This window comes from Trachemys scripta, chromosome 2, assembly GCF_013100865.1.
Source record: "Trachemys scripta elegans isolate TJP31775 chromosome 2, CAS_Tse_1.0, whole genome shotgun sequence".
Classification (NCBI taxonomy): Eukaryota; Metazoa; Chordata; order Testudines; family Emydidae; genus Trachemys; species Trachemys scripta.
Genome location: NC_048299.1, coordinates 226855949 through 226874887, shown reverse-complemented (window position 1 = coordinate 226874887; position 18939 = coordinate 226855949). Strand labels below are relative to the sequence as shown.

At 38.7% G+C, this 18939-nt stretch overlaps 1 protein-coding gene across 2 annotated transcripts in view; it reads left to right on the top strand.

Annotated features, from left to right (window-relative positions):
* TRPA1 (transient receptor potential cation channel subfamily A member 1) overlaps window positions 1–18179 on the top strand; it is a 68653-nt gene extending 50474 nt beyond the window's left edge. For both annotated transcript variants that reach the window (XM_034763105.1, XM_034763104.1), the window contains 11 exons: window positions 377–475; window positions 1326–1396; window positions 2000–2147; window positions 4544–4633; window positions 4859–5028; window positions 8069–8198; window positions 9339–9521; window positions 10816–10884; window positions 14733–14843; window positions 15448–15545; window positions 16984–18179. In XM_034763105.1, the coding sequence (XP_034618996.1) occupies window positions 377–475; window positions 1326–1396; window positions 2000–2147; window positions 4544–4633; window positions 4859–5028; window positions 8069–8198; window positions 9339–9521; window positions 10816–10884; window positions 14733–14843; window positions 15448–15545; window positions 16984–17182 (1368 nt within the window). In that variant the 3' untranslated portion in view covers window positions 17183–18179. The remainder of the gene's footprint in view (window positions 1–376; window positions 476–1325; window positions 1397–1999; window positions 2148–4543; window positions 4634–4858; window positions 5029–8068; window positions 8199–9338; window positions 9522–10815; window positions 10885–14732; window positions 14844–15447; window positions 15546–16983) is intronic.
* The last annotated feature ends 760 nt before the right edge of the window (window positions 18180–18939 follow it).

Sequence of the window (18939 nt, the reverse complement as noted above, 5' to 3'; positions counted from 1 at the left end):
GTTTCTTTCTTATATTACCTATATAACGTTTACCTTGTAGTTGATGCTAAAATATTTTAAAAAATATCTAGAACAATTATTTAAAATTATAATATTTTAGGGGAAATACTCTTTAAGAGTATTTTAAGATCCCATTTATTTTACTGATAGTGATGAAAATCCATAATAATCATAGCTGGTTATATAGATTGCATAGTTTTACTGAGTTATTGATAAGTACAGAGTGTCCATGTTGATAGTTATTCTGCCACAACAGTCATATTTTTTATGAAGAATATTTAATCGTTTTTTGTTTTGTTTGCTTTGATGTACCAAGACTGAACTGCTACATCAATATTGTCATAAACACACACTAATATATGTATTTACTGTACAGATTGAATATAACTTCAGGTATCTTCAGTGTCCACTAATACTTAACAAAAAAGTAAAGGCAGATGAAGAAATTGTCTATGAACCGCTTACCACTTTAAATGTAAGTTCTGTTTTTTAACTATCAAAATATTGTACATTGGTATTGTTGGAGCTAAAGGTAAATTTTTTTTCATTGTAAACCCTCTTTTCCAGGGGTTGTAACTCAGCAGTTTTAAAGCACATTGGGTTGAAATTTGGGCATTAATTTGCCATCTGAAGTTCTTATAGTTTATATAATAAATATTTTAACCAGTTATTAGGTATAGATAGAAGTTATGAACTTATTTATACACTCCAGATACTTTGAAGGGTACAGTGTGTGTGGATGTGCATATATCTAAGCAAACTCATCCTTCATCACTTGCGACCACATCCTGAAATATAAACAGAATTGCAGAAAAAACATTTCTAAGGGAGGGATCTGGCCAGGGTACAAGTGGTCATGATGTATTCACTATTTCCTTTCTTCACATGCAGATTGCAAAATGTTTTATTGATCTAAAACAAATTCCAATGTTCTCACACAACATTAGCCTCAAAGAATATTCTGTCCTTTCCAATTCAATCATAATAAAATTAGATAAATAAGATCACTTCAAATGTACTGTACCTTTCAATAGGCTAGAATTCATGTAAAGTACAGTGGGATCCTGATTATCTGATCTATCTGGGACCTGAGCCAAATGGGATAATAAAAATCCGGATAACTGGAGAATGGGCAGTGGGATTCCCCGCTGTCAGCCCCTGGCAGTTGGTGGTTTGGTTGATACGGAGAGCCAGATAATGGAGGCTCAAATAAAGGGGGTTCTAGTGTACTGAAATAGGTAGTCTAAACAAGTGGTTTGTAGCTGGGTCACTCAACTGAAGTGGATATACTGTATGTTTGATACATTTGCTTACACATTTTGTAGGCTATGGTACGTCATAATCGCATGGAGCTTCTCAATCATCCTGTATGTAAAGAATATTTGCTCATGAAGTGGTATGTATCTGTTAACTGGACCTCTAAAACAGATTTTAGAGTAAATTGTGTTTTTTAATCTCTTAATCAGGTTTTCAATAAAATGGAATATACAAAGAAACACATTACTATAAAAATGTTTATATGTCCTACGGAAAAGATTTGTTACAAAGAAAGATAATTTTAACTGTGGAATTTGTCAGTTTCACTCCCATCCAGTCACCCTGATAAGAATATTTAAATATCTCAACCATTAGCAGATAAAATAAAAAGGTTGCTTGAATGTTAGCAAAGATTCTTGCAGATTCTTTTGAACTTACAAGAGGCAGAAACTCACCCCAATCTATATTGGCACAAGTTTTATTTTCATTTCCATCACAGAAAATCTGGTGTCACTTCATTAACTTCAAAGGAAACAAGAGCAGAGTTTGGCCCAGAGACCCTAAAGACAGCTATTAAGCCTTTTTTCACCTTGAATTCCTGGGGCAAGGCCAGTCACTAAGAATATTTATACAGTTGTATTTGCATGATTGCAACCTTAATGTGCATTTCTCCATTATCACAAAAGGACCATTGGAAATACAACCTTCCAAATATAACCTTTTTTCATTTTTCATCTTCCAGGATGGCCTATGGGTTCCGAGCACATATTATGAACCTTGGTGTGTATTCTCTTGGTCTCATTCCTTTGACTCTTCTGATTACCCGCATACGACCAGGAATATCTTCCAATGCAACAGAAACCCATCAAACAGGACCATTAGACTATGAGGTACTATTTTTAATTAGTTACAATATATCATTTAAAAACAAGATGATATGATAATTGAAATGGTTTTCTAGAATTATTATTCACTTTGCAACAATAAGGCATATAATTATAAAACATATACATCCAAACAATCTATTCTCATCCTGCTATTGTCCTGGAATGGGAAGTGGTAACTCCTGTAGTTTGAATTCCACCGCATTTTTCCCTATTTATACTTACTTTCTGAAAATTTTACCTTTTGGGCACATTTTTTTTTCAGTTTCCATCTCTGTCTTAAGGCAGAGTGTGAACAAAATGGATTAAGCTGCTTTTTAGTATGAAGTGACTGAAAACAATACGCTTTCTCCCTTTTTCTTAAAAATAAAAAGCAGCAAAATGGGTGATGTCCAAAGTTGCAAGTTTGAAATCTGGCATGGATATATTCATGATGAAAGAGAAGTGCTTTTGAGTATTCCGGTGAACTTTGGGTTTTACTTAGCCATGTTTTGTGTCTTTGACATTCACAGGCCACACAAGCACAGTACATTTTGCACTAAGCTCAAAAAATATTCAGCTAAGAAGGGTTGTACTGTGCATGGCTAACTTAGCTGTAGCTATAGTGAAAAATGTAGTGTAGGAATACTGCTAAGCCATCACCTCAGCCTGTGTTCATCGTGTAAGGGGTTAAAGAAATCCTCCTGCATATATTTCAAGGGCACTTTGTAAATTGTAAAAGTGTTGAAGAAGGGCTGCTGTGCAACAATATGTATGATATCCTACTTGGGAAATAGAATGCTGTTGCATAACAAAAGACTTAATCAAAACCCATACACACAAGTAAAGGTTGTGTACACAGCCTTAACTTTGTCATCTGCTTACTTTTGAATGCTTAACTTGGTATCCTCAATATTCTGTTGCTATAGATAGCTGGGAATTCATTATTTATACAGCATCCTCAGTCAGCATTGTGCTTTACACACAAATAAAAAGCAACAAGCTAATGGGCAGAGGAAACTAAAGAGAAGGATAGATGTTGATATACTGCAGTGAGATAAGAACCTGAAAACTAAAAGATAGAGTTGAAGGTTACAATAATAATATCAAATATATGCAACTTTAATGTTTGGTGTGGTGGTGGTATTGATTCTTTTCCTTTTCAGGTTTCCAAGAACACTCAAACAATGATTTTAAAATACTGCATGTTTGTTTTATTTTGTGATGTCATGGTTCCAAAATGAATATTAAGGTGAATATAAATCAACTCACGGAACAGAAAAAATGGGGAGAGGAAATCTAAATTATATTGCAATATCTCCTCCCCACAAAAAGCCCAAAACATTGAAAATAATGTTAATTTCAGAGCGTCAGTTATATACACATGGTTAATATAATTATAAATGATTAAATGTGCCTAGGAGGAAAATCCACAACATGCAGTTTGCTGGCAAGATCAGTGACAAAAATATCCAGAAACAAGTCATACAGTAGCTCTGTGTGTGACTTTGCAGCCAAGGCTTATGCATCTTGTGAAAGTTGCTGGAATAGGTGGCCAAGTTTTGCCCTTGCTTAAAACCATGCTGCAACTTTGAAGTCAAGATATGACCAGGTGTAAGCCAAGTACTTGAGGCAGCACAGTGTATATGAGGCAGAATTTGGCCCATGGTGTAGATTTAAAACTCATTTGTTCCTTTCAGGTAATTGTTGACACACTGGCAAGGAAGTGAGAGCAGCTCTGCTGCTGGCATGTGAATGTGTCTGCGAAAAGATATGACTAAGACACAGTCTGAATTTATTTAGTGATTATGAAATTCACCAGTGGTGTGGGGGTGAGTGTGAGGCACTCCATGTCACTAATGTCCTTCATAGTGGCTGCATTGGGAGACATCAAGGGAGAGTAGCCAGTCAGGGGTGCCTGCACACCCTTTAAGTACCATGGAAAGGATCCCTTTGCTAGCCCTGAATACTGGCCAGCATGGGAGATCATAATGGTGCAGAGATGATGGGCCACAGGTTCAGTGATTACACACATCCAGTGGCCCCAACACTCTGTGCAAGTGGTATAGATGGGCAGTGGCTACCATTTCAGCTCAGAGGTTTGGATGGCAGCTCTAGGGGGGGCTGCACACCAGTCCTGGTCACTGACTCTGAGTTGTAGGGCTGGATTTCACCTCTACAACCCCTCCAGTATAGTGCCTCATTATCAGTATAGAGCTTCATTGTCTGAACTCAATGCAGATGGAGTGGATTTCACCATAAATGTTGTTAGAACATTTTTATTACTATTTTTAATGATATTCTTTTTTGTTCTGTGAAGAGTTAGCAGACTTGTCAATGCAACGTGAGAGTCCAAATTAGAACTTCAGCCAAAGTTTCTATTATATTTACCATTTTGTTGTCCTTTCTGGTTTCTGTTTCAGGATTCATACTTCATAAGAGTATGTATGTGTTTAGTTTTTACCATGAGTTTATTTGGAATCTGCAAAGAGATATTTCAGCTCTTTCAACAGGTATATATTATATATATAATTTATTATACTCAATTTGTCTAAATAATTTGTTTGATATTAAAAACACTGCTGGATTTTTCTTTTATTATAAAGGGAAATCCTAACTTAGGGTTATACTCAAGATACAATAAAACTTAAGAGGACAGAAAAATAATATATAATGTATTATTTTTAATGGTTTCATACTTGTCAGGATGCTAATTTTTTCTCTCTTTCAAATTCTAGAAATTGAAGTACCTGTTGGATTATTCTAATCTATTAGACTGGACAATTTATACTTCAAGCATAATTTTTGTGTCTTCCTTATTTGTTAACATCCCAGCTCGCCTGCAGTGGGAATGTGGAGCAATTTCTGTATATTTATCTTGGATGAACTTCTTGCTTTATCTTCAAAGGTAAAATTTAGGTCCTGATTCTCCAAACACTTAGAATACAAACATTAATTCAGTAGGAATAATTCCATGTGTAAAATTATAACACATGTATGGATTAGGCCTTTACTCTGTTTCTGTTTTCCCTAAGGAATTTTGAATTGTGATTCATTGTTTTTCATAATGAAAACTCCAAAGTACATAACACCAATTGAAGAAATAATAGATAATGTGATTAATACTCTCCCTATCACTTTGTAAGAAAAGAAAGGATCTTTAGGTTTTTTTTAGTGGCCTGAATACAAAATTTTTAAAATGTTATGTCTTATATCCTTTCAGGTTTTTTTTGCTATCATTTGAAAAATCATAAAAGAAAAAAATTCTGAAGAGAACAATTAGTTACGCCTAATAAAAGGAAATGTTTCTTGTTTTGGGTTATATCCAGAAGAAAGCAGCCTTCACTAGCCTACGGGAGCCTGCCCTTTAGTTTTTAGCTATTGAGACTGCTCCTCACTTGAGGAAAAGGTGTTTTGTTTTGGTTTGGTTTTTTACTCCAGAGCAGCTGTGTAGTATCATTTTATGGAGTAAATGATTTTTTTTCCCACCCTCCTATTTTAACAGGGAGCTGGGGTGGGTAAGATTTTTCCATGGCTGACTGATTGTCTATCAAGTACTTATATGTTCCCCATTACCATAGTGTCGGGACACCTAATAATCGGTAGAATAGTTATCCCCACAACACCCCTGTGAGCTATGGAAGAAGTTATATCTATTTAACAAATTGGGAACCCAAGACACGGAGCTATTAAGGGTATGTCTACACCGCTTTGTAAACCTGGGTCTGTGGGACATTGGCTTGTAGACTCGGTGTTTCCAAGCCTGTGTTTGAACATCTACACTGCATTGTAAACCTGGGTTTACAATTGCTGAACCTGGGTCTCTCAGCTGTGCTAACGTGACCATACTGCTCTGTGCAGACCTTCTGACTCAGGTCTACAGCTTGAGCTCTGTCCACACTGCAAAATGACAGAGCTTGGGGACCTGAGTCACAGGGGGACTTGGGCTCTGGCCCATGCCCCTCCCCAAGATCCTAGGAGCCTGGTCCTGAGTTCTTGCTGACCCAAATCAGAATGATTTGTTTGTGGACGGAAGGGGAGCTTGGGCTCCAACCTGAGTCAGAGCCTGGGTGTGCAGTGTACCCCCTTAGGATACCTCTACACTTTGAGCTGGTGGTACAAATTCAAGCTTGAGAAGATGTACCTGCGTTAGCACTGATCAAGTTAGCATGTTAAAAATAAAACATAACTATAGTGGTGGAAAGGACTAGCAGCCCTAAGTACATAACCCATGTACTCAGGGCAGCTAGCCCTCCTGTTGCTGCAGCTACACTCTATTTTTAGCATGCTAGCTCAATAAGAGCTAATGCAGGTATATTGCCTCCAACTGGAATTGATACCTTTAGTTTGAAGTGTAGACATACTCTAAGGGTCTACACTACAGCTGCTGCAGCAACACAACTATGGCACTGCAGCACCATAGCGTAGATGCTTCCTACATCAACAGAAGGGTTTTTTTTCCCATCTATGTAGTTAGTCCATCTCTTTGAGAAGCAGTAGCCAGGTAGACAGAAGAATTCTTCCGTCAACTTAGCTGCATCTACACAGGGGTTAACTCAATCTAACTATCCTGCACAGCTTACAAAATTTTTCACAGCACTGAGCAACATAGCTAGATCAATCTAATTTTTAATTATGGACCAGGCCTAAATAGCTGGCCCAGAATCATACAAAAAGTCTGTGGTAAAGCAGGGACTTGAACCAGGGTCTCCTAAGTTTAAGTCTAAGGCTGGTACCATAACTGCTCAACCATCCTTCTTCTCCCTGGTGAAATGCTTCCTCTCCCCAAAGCACTTTTGATTTTGTATACCAGCAGAAACTTTTAGGTACCATTTACATCAGTTTCCTAATACAATAGGCCTGACTCTTTTCTCAGTTACATCATTTTACACCGGTATGACTCCTTTGCATTCAATGGAGTTACTCCTGATATACACAATGTAAAACAGAAAAAGATTAGGTCCACTATTCCCAAAACTGCTCCTCTGAACTAACGCATAATATATCATTGGAGAAACGCAAAGCTGGGATTTTTCCATCTGCTATGGCCCTTTTAGGCTGCTGTGGCAGTGTCAAAGAGCTGTGAAAGCCCTGAATCTGGCTAGGGGAGGGAGTGTGGGAATTCACCCAGTGCAAGCTTTCTGTAAGGCATCTCTAGTGCCCTATGAGAACCCCTCTGTAAGCTCTGGTGTAGGGGCAGCTTTGGGGGTGAAGCAAAGAGTGGGAGGGGAATATCACAGTTAGGAGGGGGCAGTGACATGGGACATAATGCTGCAGGGATTGTGGGTAGCACTTCTGTGCATAGGCCAGCTTGAAAAACTGTTACATAGGCAGCCCTCTGTAGCACAATATCAGGAGGCTACAAAGGTGTCTTAAAGCCATGGTAGCCTGCCCCTTGACCTCAACTGTGAGCTTTTTGCTGCAGCTTTTAAAGGCATAGCACATTTTTACCCCTTATTGCAAAAGAAGGAAGATATTCTAAATTGGAGAGCTGGCTTATCTCATGGTACCGGCTCTCCTGGTTTCTAGTGGGTAAGTCACATTAAAAGACAGCTATAAAGATGGACTGGGTTTCTAATATTACTTTTCCTGTAATCAGTTGCTGTACATGATATGGGGGGTTAGGCATTCTTAGATGGAAGAGGAGGTGGGATCATGAATAGGAGAGAAGCCAGCCATGAGACAATCATCTTTCAATTAAAATGTGATCCACCATATTAAAAAATCTGAGAACCCCTGTTCTAAACTTGTGACAAACTGGACTTTTTCCACTTGTGTGTGCATGAAATTAGAAAAATGTACTGACCATTTAAAAATCTTTCCTAGAAGCAAAATGTCAACTGGGCTGCATGTATTAGGATTGTGCTCTGCTTTATAGATATGGCACGAAAAGTAACCTGTTATAGTATTTGATGGTGGTTAATTTTTACCTACAAACATTTCCTTAGATTTGAAAACTATGGAATCTACATTGTAATGTTCTGGGAAATTCTGAGGACTTTGATTCGGATTGCTGTTGTGTTCTTTTTCCTGATATTGGCCTTTGGACTCAGCTTCTTTGTCCTTCTGTGTTCACAGGTTAGATTAATGGCATAGTTATTTGTTGTCATTGTTAATAATACTGTTTGTATGTTTCCTGAATTCAGATATTTGAAGGTACAATTGATGAGGTACTTTAAAATTAGGACAATTTATAATGTAGGGGAAAATAATTTCTATCTTTGAAAAAATAACATATTTATAATAATTCAGAAACCGATCCAAAAAGTGCTACTGTTGTTTTTCCCTATAAAAGAAAATATAGAAGGATAAATTGCCCCATAATAACCCCAGTGTTGTTGGAGCCCTTCTTGCACAGATCTTCCCCAAGATGAAAAAAAAATTGGACAAGAAGTTCTCTGGACTGTTGATATTAATTTTTTAATATATGTTGGAATGCTGGGGAAGTTCCAGAGGACTGGAAGGGTACTAACAGGTGTCAGTATTAAAAAAGGAAAAAAAACCTAGATAACCTAGGTTATTGTATCTAGATAATTGTACCTTGACATTGATCTCAGGTAAAATAATGGAAAGGCTGACACTTGACTCAGTCAATTAAGAATTGAAGAATGGTAACATGATTAATACCAGTCAACCAGGTTGTATGGAAAATACTATAGGTCTTGTTAAAGGAACTTGAAATCATTTTTGTATGAGATTATGTTTGGTTGATAAAGGGGTATGTGTTGATATAATGTACTTAGACTTCTGTAAGGTATTTGAACTTAGTGCCATGTGCAGCAGAGAAACTCTCAAGTTCAACTGTCAGAAGTCCTTTTACACTAGCACAGATGGGAGCCCAATTTGTCCCTATGTGAACATTGTAAATAAAAATAGAATAGGAGAGAATATCCTGATTCTGTGTCCCCTCATTTCTCTCTAGTCAGAAATTAATCCACTCCAGAAGTGCATCGCTCCAGTTTGAATCTTTCGGTATGGTATTTAGGATAATAGTTTTTGCAAGGCTGAATAGTCAATGGAGTTGTACCAGTTTACACCAGCAGAAGATCTGGCCCACTCTATCTTATATTTGTAAATTTTACAGATCTATGTGCAAGTTTTAAATACACCACAACCAATAGTCATGAATTGAGAATCTGAAAGAAAAAAAAAAAGAGGTGACATTACAGATTTTAAAAATGTGCCTGTTTACATTGCCTGCATTATTTCTTTTTTCAGCACCATTACAAGACTCCGCTCCTTTCTGTAATGCAGACATTTGCTATGATGCTGGGAGATATTAATTATCATGAGGCTTTCCTTGATCCACTGCTAAGTGATAATTTGCCCTATCCATTCTTGAGTTATGCAGTTCTCATCGTCTTCACCTTGCTTATTCCAATTCTTCTTATGAACTTGCTGGTAAGTATTTCATATAGTAAAATATGGAGATTTGGGAACATAGCTGTGTATACACATCATTATTGGATAGGATAATTTGTGTATGTGCACGCTGATTTGCAGCAAACTTTGTTCATTAGTTAGTAACATGACTTTTTTTTTTTAAGAACACATTGAGGTGTTTCCTTTTGCCTTTCTCTGGTTCTCTTTTCTCCAATCTTCCTTCGTTTTACTACCTAAAACAAGTGTTTTTCTGTCATTTTTGCAGAACAAGTTTGAGTATTTATGTATTTAGAGCCAGATTGTGATGGGCCTTGTGCAACTGCAAAGTATAAGGTGGCCATGCAAGAAGCCAGCCCCTTATGTTGCTCTTCCTCACTACTAGTCCCTATGCTCCATGGACTCTAGAGACTACCGGTTCCTCCCCCTTCCTTAGGAAGCAATGAACCCAAAAAGGGACAAGGAAGGAAGCAAGATCATGGCCCCACACCAGCTGACAGAGGCAGGGTGGCACACCATGGAGAGCAGCCTTGTACCAGCCAGTTTGTGCCCCCTACCCATGTCCATGGACAAGCCCGAGCAGAGACTGTGCCTGTCTGAGGCATAGTTTCTCCAGTGCTCCTCCTGAACTAATGTGGCTTCAGAGTGACCCCATCCAGGGCATAAAAGCCAATATCTAGTCCTAACTGTAGTAATTTACAGCTTGATGTTCTTAGAGTCATATTTAAACAAATTGCTTAAGCAAATCTCAGTGGGTTGTATTAAATAAATGAACTACTTATCCCACCGGAAGTATTGTTGAACACTAAATGGTAGGACTGATGCAAATAAAAAGAATAAGCAGACTGGAACTGTAGCAAAGAGAGCGCGCGAGAGAAAATATTTAATGTCTCATCTTTGCCTATGCCCCATTAAACAACATGTTTGATAAGAAATGATACAAAGATTTTTACTTTACAGGATGTTGGCCTGATCCTGCTTCAATTGAAGTCAATGAAAGCAATAAAGGGCCTTAAAGAAAGTGTATTCGTTTTTGAACAGTTCTTAGAAGTAGTTAAAAAGAGCATCAGTGATAAGCAAATATAATTTGCTAAGAAAATGAAAATAGCATTAAACAAACAATTAACTTTCTTGATTATGGATTTTAAGTATGGACAAATCTTCTGTGTTTAGTGGGGAAGTGTTCTGCTGATACAATATGATTTAGCAAAAGGCTTTTCATATCATAATACCAGTGAGGAATATAATTTAAACCACCCAATGTAAAATATCAGGTAATTAAAAATACTTGTTTGATTCTATGTTGTATTTTTAGATTGGTTTGGCTGTTGGAGACATTGCTGAGGTGCAAAAATATGCGGCACTGAAAAGGATTGCAATGCAGGTTCGTAGTGGATGTTCGGTTTGTGGGGTGTAAGTAGCAGCTATAATTGCTTCAATATCACCTTGAAAGAACTGGTTTATTTAGCATTAATATTATTGGTCTGTAGTGTCATTTTTAGTATCATTTTTATCACTATGGTAAAATTATATTCCAACATCTCTGTAAGCTAGGTAGGTTGACAAGTGCATTCCATCCTAAATCCTAGCTTTTGGTCATTTGTATAACTATACAAAAGTTCCTTATAGGATGAAATTTTTCATGCTTTTAGCTAAAAATAAATTGTTCAAGTAAGTTTGAACAGTCAATTCAGCCAATTTTATTTATGTGAGCATGAAAGCCAAAAGTAGTATGTGTCATTTGGGGGATTTATTGCTTTCCCTTTGAAGGGGAGAATCTATTTAGCCTAAAAATAATCAAGATTCATGAAAATGTGAAGGACACCAGATCCCCTGCAACATATCAGAGGCTCACTCAGTTGGGCAGAGGCTATGTATTGAGACATATTATATGGTAGCCAATGACAGTAATTAAGGGACTTAATTCAAAGGTATTTAGGTGCCTAAAGATGCAGTTGGTGAGGTTTTCAAAAGTACATGAGCACCTAATTCATTTATCAACAAAGAGTCCTGTGGCACCTTATAGACTAACAGATGTATTGGAGCATAAGCTTTCGTGGGTGAATACCCACTTTGTCAGACCCATAAAGTGGGTATTCACCCATGAAAGCTTATGTTCCAATACATCTGTTAGTCTAACAGGACTCTTTGTTGCTTTTTACAGATCCAGACTAACACGGCTACCCCTCTGATAGTTAACTCATTTATGCACTTCTGGAAACCTCACTGTGTACCTATCTGCATCTTTAGGTGCCTAAAATCCTTTAAAAATCTAGGACTTGGGGCTTGCTTACTGGAGTAAGGCAGCTTAGGTGACATGACTTTGTAATGCTTTCACTTAAGAAATCTGCAGGTCTGCTGCTTGGAGTTCTGTACACACATTTATTTAGAACTCAGCCCACCTACTTGTAGGTTGTATGATCACTAGACTTCCACAAGCGGAAACATGAAGACTATGCAATTGTCTTAGAATGTATTGCTTCTGCAGCCTCACACTACCTTGGAGTTCTACTTCTCTAGAGCTCCAAAGTTTGGTGGAAGGAACTGAGGTGATTGGGAGTGTACAGCTGTTTTGTAGTTTCAGCTCTGAACATTCAGGAACTCACTGTCAAGAGGGGGTGCACATGTGGCCCTGGTTTGCACTGCTTTCTAGAAAGTTCCCAGAGCTTCACAGTGCTGCAGCATATATCCCAGAAGTGTGCAGAGGCAATACACTCAAAGAACTACACTTACTGGTGAGTAACCTTTTCTTCTGAGGCTCACAAAATTCACAATTAGCTGAACTGACTATGTTCAAACTTATTTTAAAAATTTGTTTTTAGCTTACGGCATGAGAAATTTCATCCCAAAAGGAATTTCTTTTGCTAGAGATACAAATGACTGAAAGCAGGGGTTTGGGATGGAATACAGAGGCAATTCTTGAAGAGGAAATGCATGTTTTGCACTTATTTATTTATTGGTTGGTGTGATGGGGTTTTCACCTCACACCAGCTCTGATAGGGATAATGAGGGTCTAAGAGGCCAATTAGTTCACTTTGCATCACCTGAAAAAAGGAGGGCCAAGGTTAATTGAGAGTGAAGCCCAGATGGGGAAGGGCAGGGCCAGCACTATAAAACCAAGAGGCTGAAAGCAGAAGAGGGCTGCAGAGGAAGGAGTCTGCAATTGTTCCCTGGGAGGAAGGCGGCCTCCAGGAACAAAGAGGAAGTCCATTGGGAGAGCAAGCCCTGGCATCCTGTACTGGAGTAAGAAGTCTGGTAAGAGGCCAGGAGGGGTGAAGTAGCTATGGGAGTCGAGTAGGCTCCAGTGGTAAATCCAGAACCAGGAAAGAGAAGATAAGGAGTAATCTGACTCCAAAGAGAGTGAGACCACGGACGAAAAACTGAAGGATGGGGCATCAGATGCGTTGAATGCTATTCCCCAGGCATGGTCATTAGAAGTCACCTAGTGATGTGTAGAGCACAGTTGGTTATCAGAAAACTCAAATATCTGTGTTTTGAAACTTCAAATGACCTATGTGACCTTTTCCATGTTTGACAAAAACATGAAATACCAATGCTATGAATAACTGAAATGAGCTGATATAGTATTTCATGTTTAAAGAAATAAGTATACATGTTCAGTATTTCCTTAATAGTTTAAATGGATGGGAGGGTGTAGTAGAGCCCTCAAAGGGCCAGGACCCAGTTTCCAGTCTCTCACCTCCCAGCAGCAAGGACTTTCCATCCAGTTCCTAACTCTTGTATGTGGCTTATCCTCGCCTCAGGATTTTCAACATCTTTAGTCTCTCTTTACTCGGGGGAGTGGGGGGAGGGAATGAGGTTTATGCCCTCCTGCAACAAGAGCAGTTGGCAGGGGATCCTGGGCCCTCCCACTTCACCAGGCTCTGACCCAGGGCCCTATAAAGTGTTGGACAATTTGGAGTGCCTAGAGCTTGCCTCCCTGGGTCACTTCCTGCCATCCGTCTGGCCCAAGGTCTCCAAGTTAAATATAAGATAGCAAAAGAAAAGACAACTAAACCTTCAGCCCTAGTTGGCCTCAGCAGATAGTCCTCTTGCTCAGAGTGAGGCTTCTTCAGTGCCCTTGTTCAGGAGTCCTCAGGGTAGGTCTGTCTTCTTCCCAGCCTCTTCCCTTCTGAGCTGAGTGGCTCCCTTTTAAGCTTCCTCTCAAGCTGGAGCATGCGCTGCCGGCAGGCTACCTGGGTCCAGTATTGTCTGTTAACTCCTGCAGGCACAGGATGGAGTTTGTACACCCCATCACAGAGGGATTCATCACGCAGCAGCAACAGTATAAAAAGGCCCAGGGAAGCCCTGAATTAAGCCAGGGGAGAATTCCTACAGGTACCAGTTTTACACAAAGCAGCTTAGGCTACTCTACAGCGGCCCTACCATAGGCCCATGCCCCCTGCATGTCAGGGCATCATAATACCCACTCCAACTGCTGAATGGTCTCAGATCCTACCACTGTGTCAAGTACCCAATCACCATCCTATTGCAGAATCTCTCCTAATACCTGTTATTACTAATCCTATTAATAGTCCTGCTAACCCAGCCTCTTCAAGTGATGGAAATCCTCTCTGATCTAACCTTTTGACAACTGCACGATCCTCCCTGAATCCCACTGAAACCCTCAATACCAGTCTCTCTATCTTAGCTGCTTACATAGCCCTTATCAGTAGAGTATCTGAGAGCCTCTTACAATACATCAATAAAAAGCAGGGAATTACTAGTATTCCTATTCTGCTGATGGAGAGCTGAGGCACAGAAACAGTAAGTGACTGGCCAGGGTCACACATTATGTCTGTGGTAGAGCAAGAGATCCAAGTCTCTGAAGTCTGCATCCACGGCCTTAAGTACAAAGCCATCCATCCTGAGCTCTGAGACTGAGATTTACAAACTGTGCTGGACTCCAGATGTTTCCCTGCCCACCCAGCATCCACTAAAGAAGTGTCTCCAGTGACTTTTTGCGTTCTTTCTCTATAAATATTTTACATTTGCATTATTTTGCTATGACTAACACATGACTTTTCCTCTTTTTGGCCATAACAACCAGCTTTACATATTATACATTGGATGAAGGTCTAAATTTCAAAACAATGAAGCAAATGTTTTTTTTTTTTAAACCTATTACCAAAATGAGTAGGACATTTACATCATCCGAATCATGTATTTTGATCTAAAGAGAATTGTGTTATGCTATGTTAATTACTACTCTAAATGCAAAAATATGTTTAGGTTAATCTTCATACAAATTTAGAGAAGAAGCTGCCATATTGGTTCCTAAGTCGGGTGGACCAGGAATCAATCACCGTGTATCCTAATAGGCCAAGATACTGTGGATTTATGGTAAGTTGATGTATCCTAGAGTAAAATGTTGACACACACTTGGGGCTCTTTTTTCATGGACTGAAGTCAATAGGAATGTTGTCATTAATGTTGCTGTGTGCAGGATTGGGACCAGAGGATACAATGTTGTCCTCATTAAAGTTAATGGCAAAATCTTCCATTGACATCACTGGGCACAGGATTAGGCCTCAAACTATCCACAACAAAAATAACATAACTTTGAAGAAACTAAGTTGTGATTAAGCAACTATAGTTGGTCATGAGTTTTCAAGGAAGTGTAACCATGTGGGAAGCTTGGCAGAGAAAGACGAAATATGAGATAAACTAATATAATTCAAACAAGGGTAATAGTTTAATGACCTGCAACACAGAATATTTTTTTCCAACTTTGAGGGAACATGTTATTTTGCTGGCAAAGTGAAACTAGCTGTTTTCAGGCCAAATACATTTTCTAAGCCAAAGTTATAAGGGTGCTAAAATATAGCTTTATGATAGAAGCTGCAACTTTCACTCTGGGGAGGAGAAATTGCTGCATTTATCTCTCTAGGGTTTTGTGTATCACTGTAATGTCTGAATTGTAATGTCTAAACAATTTCCTGTTTAGAGCGTGTTCAACTATTGCTTTGGTTATGAAGACTCTGTCACAGATGCTCAGAGTGCTGATACAACTTTAGAACTGGAAATTTTGAAACAGAAATACAGGTATTTATTTTTGTTATTTTATTTCTGCACTAATAAGCAGAATCAGCATTGCAAATATATTTTCAGTTAATGCCAGTGTCATAGCACTTAGATGTAATTTCACTTTATGAGTACAACACTATCTAAGGTACTCAGATGGCCCTCATCATGTAATATCTGAATATTTCACAATATTTAATGTATTAGATGCACAACAGCCTTGTGAGGTAGTGAAGTCTTATTGTCCTCATTTTACAGATTGAGAACTATGGCACAGAGACACTAAGGTCAAGATTTTAAAAGATATTTAGGCATTGCTGCATTCAGGGTTGTAACCCCTAACTGATTTAGGAGCCTAAATTTCATTAAAAAAATGTGGACCTAAATGACTTGCCAAAGATCACACAGGACATCTGTGACAGAGCAGGGACTTGAACGCAGGTCTTCCATGTTCTAGGCCAATGACAGATCTCAGTGGTTCAGGAGCCAAATTCATGATCAGCATTACCCAAAAGAGTTACAGTAGTGTGAATTCATTGTTTCAATTACTATATACTTGATCAGTCACTTTGCTGTGTGTGTGTATGTATATGTGTGTATATATATATATATATATATATATATTTATATTTTAATTCTCACAGCAAAATGACTGACCAAGTATTCTAGAATTGGTTAATAATTTAGTAAAAGGATCCAGATTGGTTAATAATTAAATCTCCCAGTATTTTAATATCATGTGCCGCAAAGAGCCACAGGAAACACATTAAAGATCCCCTTGCAGTTCCCGAGCCTCGGTCTGAGTATCACTGTTCTAACATTGGACCACCACTGGAGTTTTCAAAATACTCATTCAGTAACCCCTGGGAGACAGTTTCTGGAGATGGATTCCATTTTTGTAATTAATTGCTTTTGTAAAATATAACAAAAAGACGTATATGTCAAATTGCATTCTATAGGGCTAATACTAAATCCTCAGTAATCCCTTTGGGCCAGATTTAGTTAGGCAGGTGCCAAAGCACTTTTGAAAATCCTCTAGACACCAATCTGCCTCTTTAGGCACATAAATACCTTTAAAAATCTGGCCTTTTTTACCTCGGTGGGACTACACAAATGAGTAACTATTGTGGATAGAAAGGGCTTTGCAGGATCATGCCCTGCAAGTGATAATTCTGCTTCAGGATAGGACAGATCTCTGCTCTTATATTTAAAATGTACAGTTATATATCACTTTTCTCAAGGACCATGCAGCTCATTTTCCAACCCAATATTCCTGAAATGGGGGAAGCACCATGGCATGAGATATTAAATATACTCTAGGGAACTTTTTTTTCTTGGCAGAGGAGTGAACTTGATGATCTAATAGGTCTTTTGCATCTTTAATGTTTATGATTCTATGAAATCTGCTGTAAAACTACATTATAAAATTTACTGTGTGTATATACTTCTTTTGTTTTAGGCTTAAGGATATGTCAACGCTCTTGGAAAAACAGCATGAGCTCATTAAACTGATCATACAAAAAATGGAGATAGTATCAGAGGCTGATGATGAAGACAGTAATGATTTATTTCAGCATAGGTTTAGGAAACAGCAGTTAGAACACATGAACAGTAAATGGGATACTGTGTTAAAAGCTGTAAAATCAAAATGCCCCTAGCTCTAGCACAGCTGAAAACAACAACTCTTTCTGAACATGAATATCACATCATATATTACCTGTAAAATTGCTTCACTTTAGGTTCTCCTCTCCTATGCTCATGTGTAATGTTAATGGTACTCACATCATGTACACAAGTATAGAACAGGTTCCCAGATAGGGTTTACAAGAAATACAATAAACCTCTTAGCTCTGTATTTACTGACCTGTTTTGCTGTTATGAACATCTTTTTTGATGCATTCAAAGTATACTAATTCCTATAATAACCTGACTTTTTGGGACAGATGGGTAAAGGAATCACTTTATGTAAAAAATCATTTAATGTAAAACAAGAAACTGAGCCAGACTGATTTCATTGGGAGTTTTGACTGAGTAAGGACTGCAGGATCAGGCCCTGAAAGGTACAAAATAAATGTAAGATTGTGAACCTATTGTGCAACTGAAAGGCCAGATTCTGCCATCAGATAAGTACAGCCTAAAATACAAATAGCAGAATGCAGAATTTAATTCTGTCAGTCACTTTGAACTATTGTCCCTTGTACATAGTATGTTTAAGGTTTGTCTACACTGAAACTGTCATGGTGCTTTCCAGCACAGGTGAACAGACACACACTACTGCTGCTCCAGCTAGTGTGCTAGAATTAGCAGTGTGGCCGTGGCACCATGAGTGGTGGTTCAGGATGGCCAACCGAGTCCAAACCTGCCCGACCCACTGGATACTTAGCCTAAGCCTCTCAGAGCTAGCCTGTATGTGTTTACCTGGGCTGGGAAGCATGGTCCCAGCTGCATAGTAGACATACCTTTTCTCTTGGTTCTACCATCACAGCTCATCTTGTTAGCTTAATCTGCACTTTGGGTCCTGTTATTTATTCACAGAATATAAAATGCATTATGTGGAATACAGTAATATACATGTAGGTATACCATAAACATGAATTAAACTGTACTGTTGAAATGCTGTACTGTATTTTCAGTTTCAGAAATGGTAACAATAAACTGCTTATGTCTGTATTTGGTTGTCACCATCAGTGCTCTGCCTTTGTATTCAGACATATTTTACTTTTAGCCTTTGCACATCATTTTACTCAGTCTCTAAAGAATACCTTATTATTCAGGTAATGGTAAACTAAGTACTGGGAATGATGTCATACACTGTGGAACCTCACTAATCCACACAAGGCAGGGCGCCTCAATGCAAATTAATGGCATTTGTGCTTTAAAACTGCCTAGAGTGAGGTAGCATAGATAACATCACACTATGATTTCAGTGAGGATATCACCTCACTCAACATCTCTAACTCAAAACTGGCTATAGTCCAGAGCTGGAGCTAGTTAGTATCTGCTCATCTTCATACTCCCTGACGCTGCTGTTGAATGAGAACAGGGAAAGAAACAGGTTCTCTCTGTTCTCACAGCTATTCTGCTGGGACTACCAAAGGTGAAGTGCAGTCAGCTGCTGGATTGCTGAAGATTCCTGGATTCCTATGGGAGAACAGGAAGGCTCGGGAGGGCCACTGTGCCTCTGCCCTTCCGTGGCGACTCTTACTGAGCCATTGCTGCCTCTTGAGTTCTGTAGCCTGAATCCAGCCACAGGTGCAAGTAGACACAGCTTCTATTGATCTCTTCTTTTGAAGATGGAGGACATTTCCGAGCTTTGCCCCTCCCCTTTTCCTCCTGCTTTCAAGTTCAAGTGGTGACCATTCTCCTAAGAGCTGCTTCTGTAAAGATGTCCAGGAATCTCTTCTGAGATTGCTCA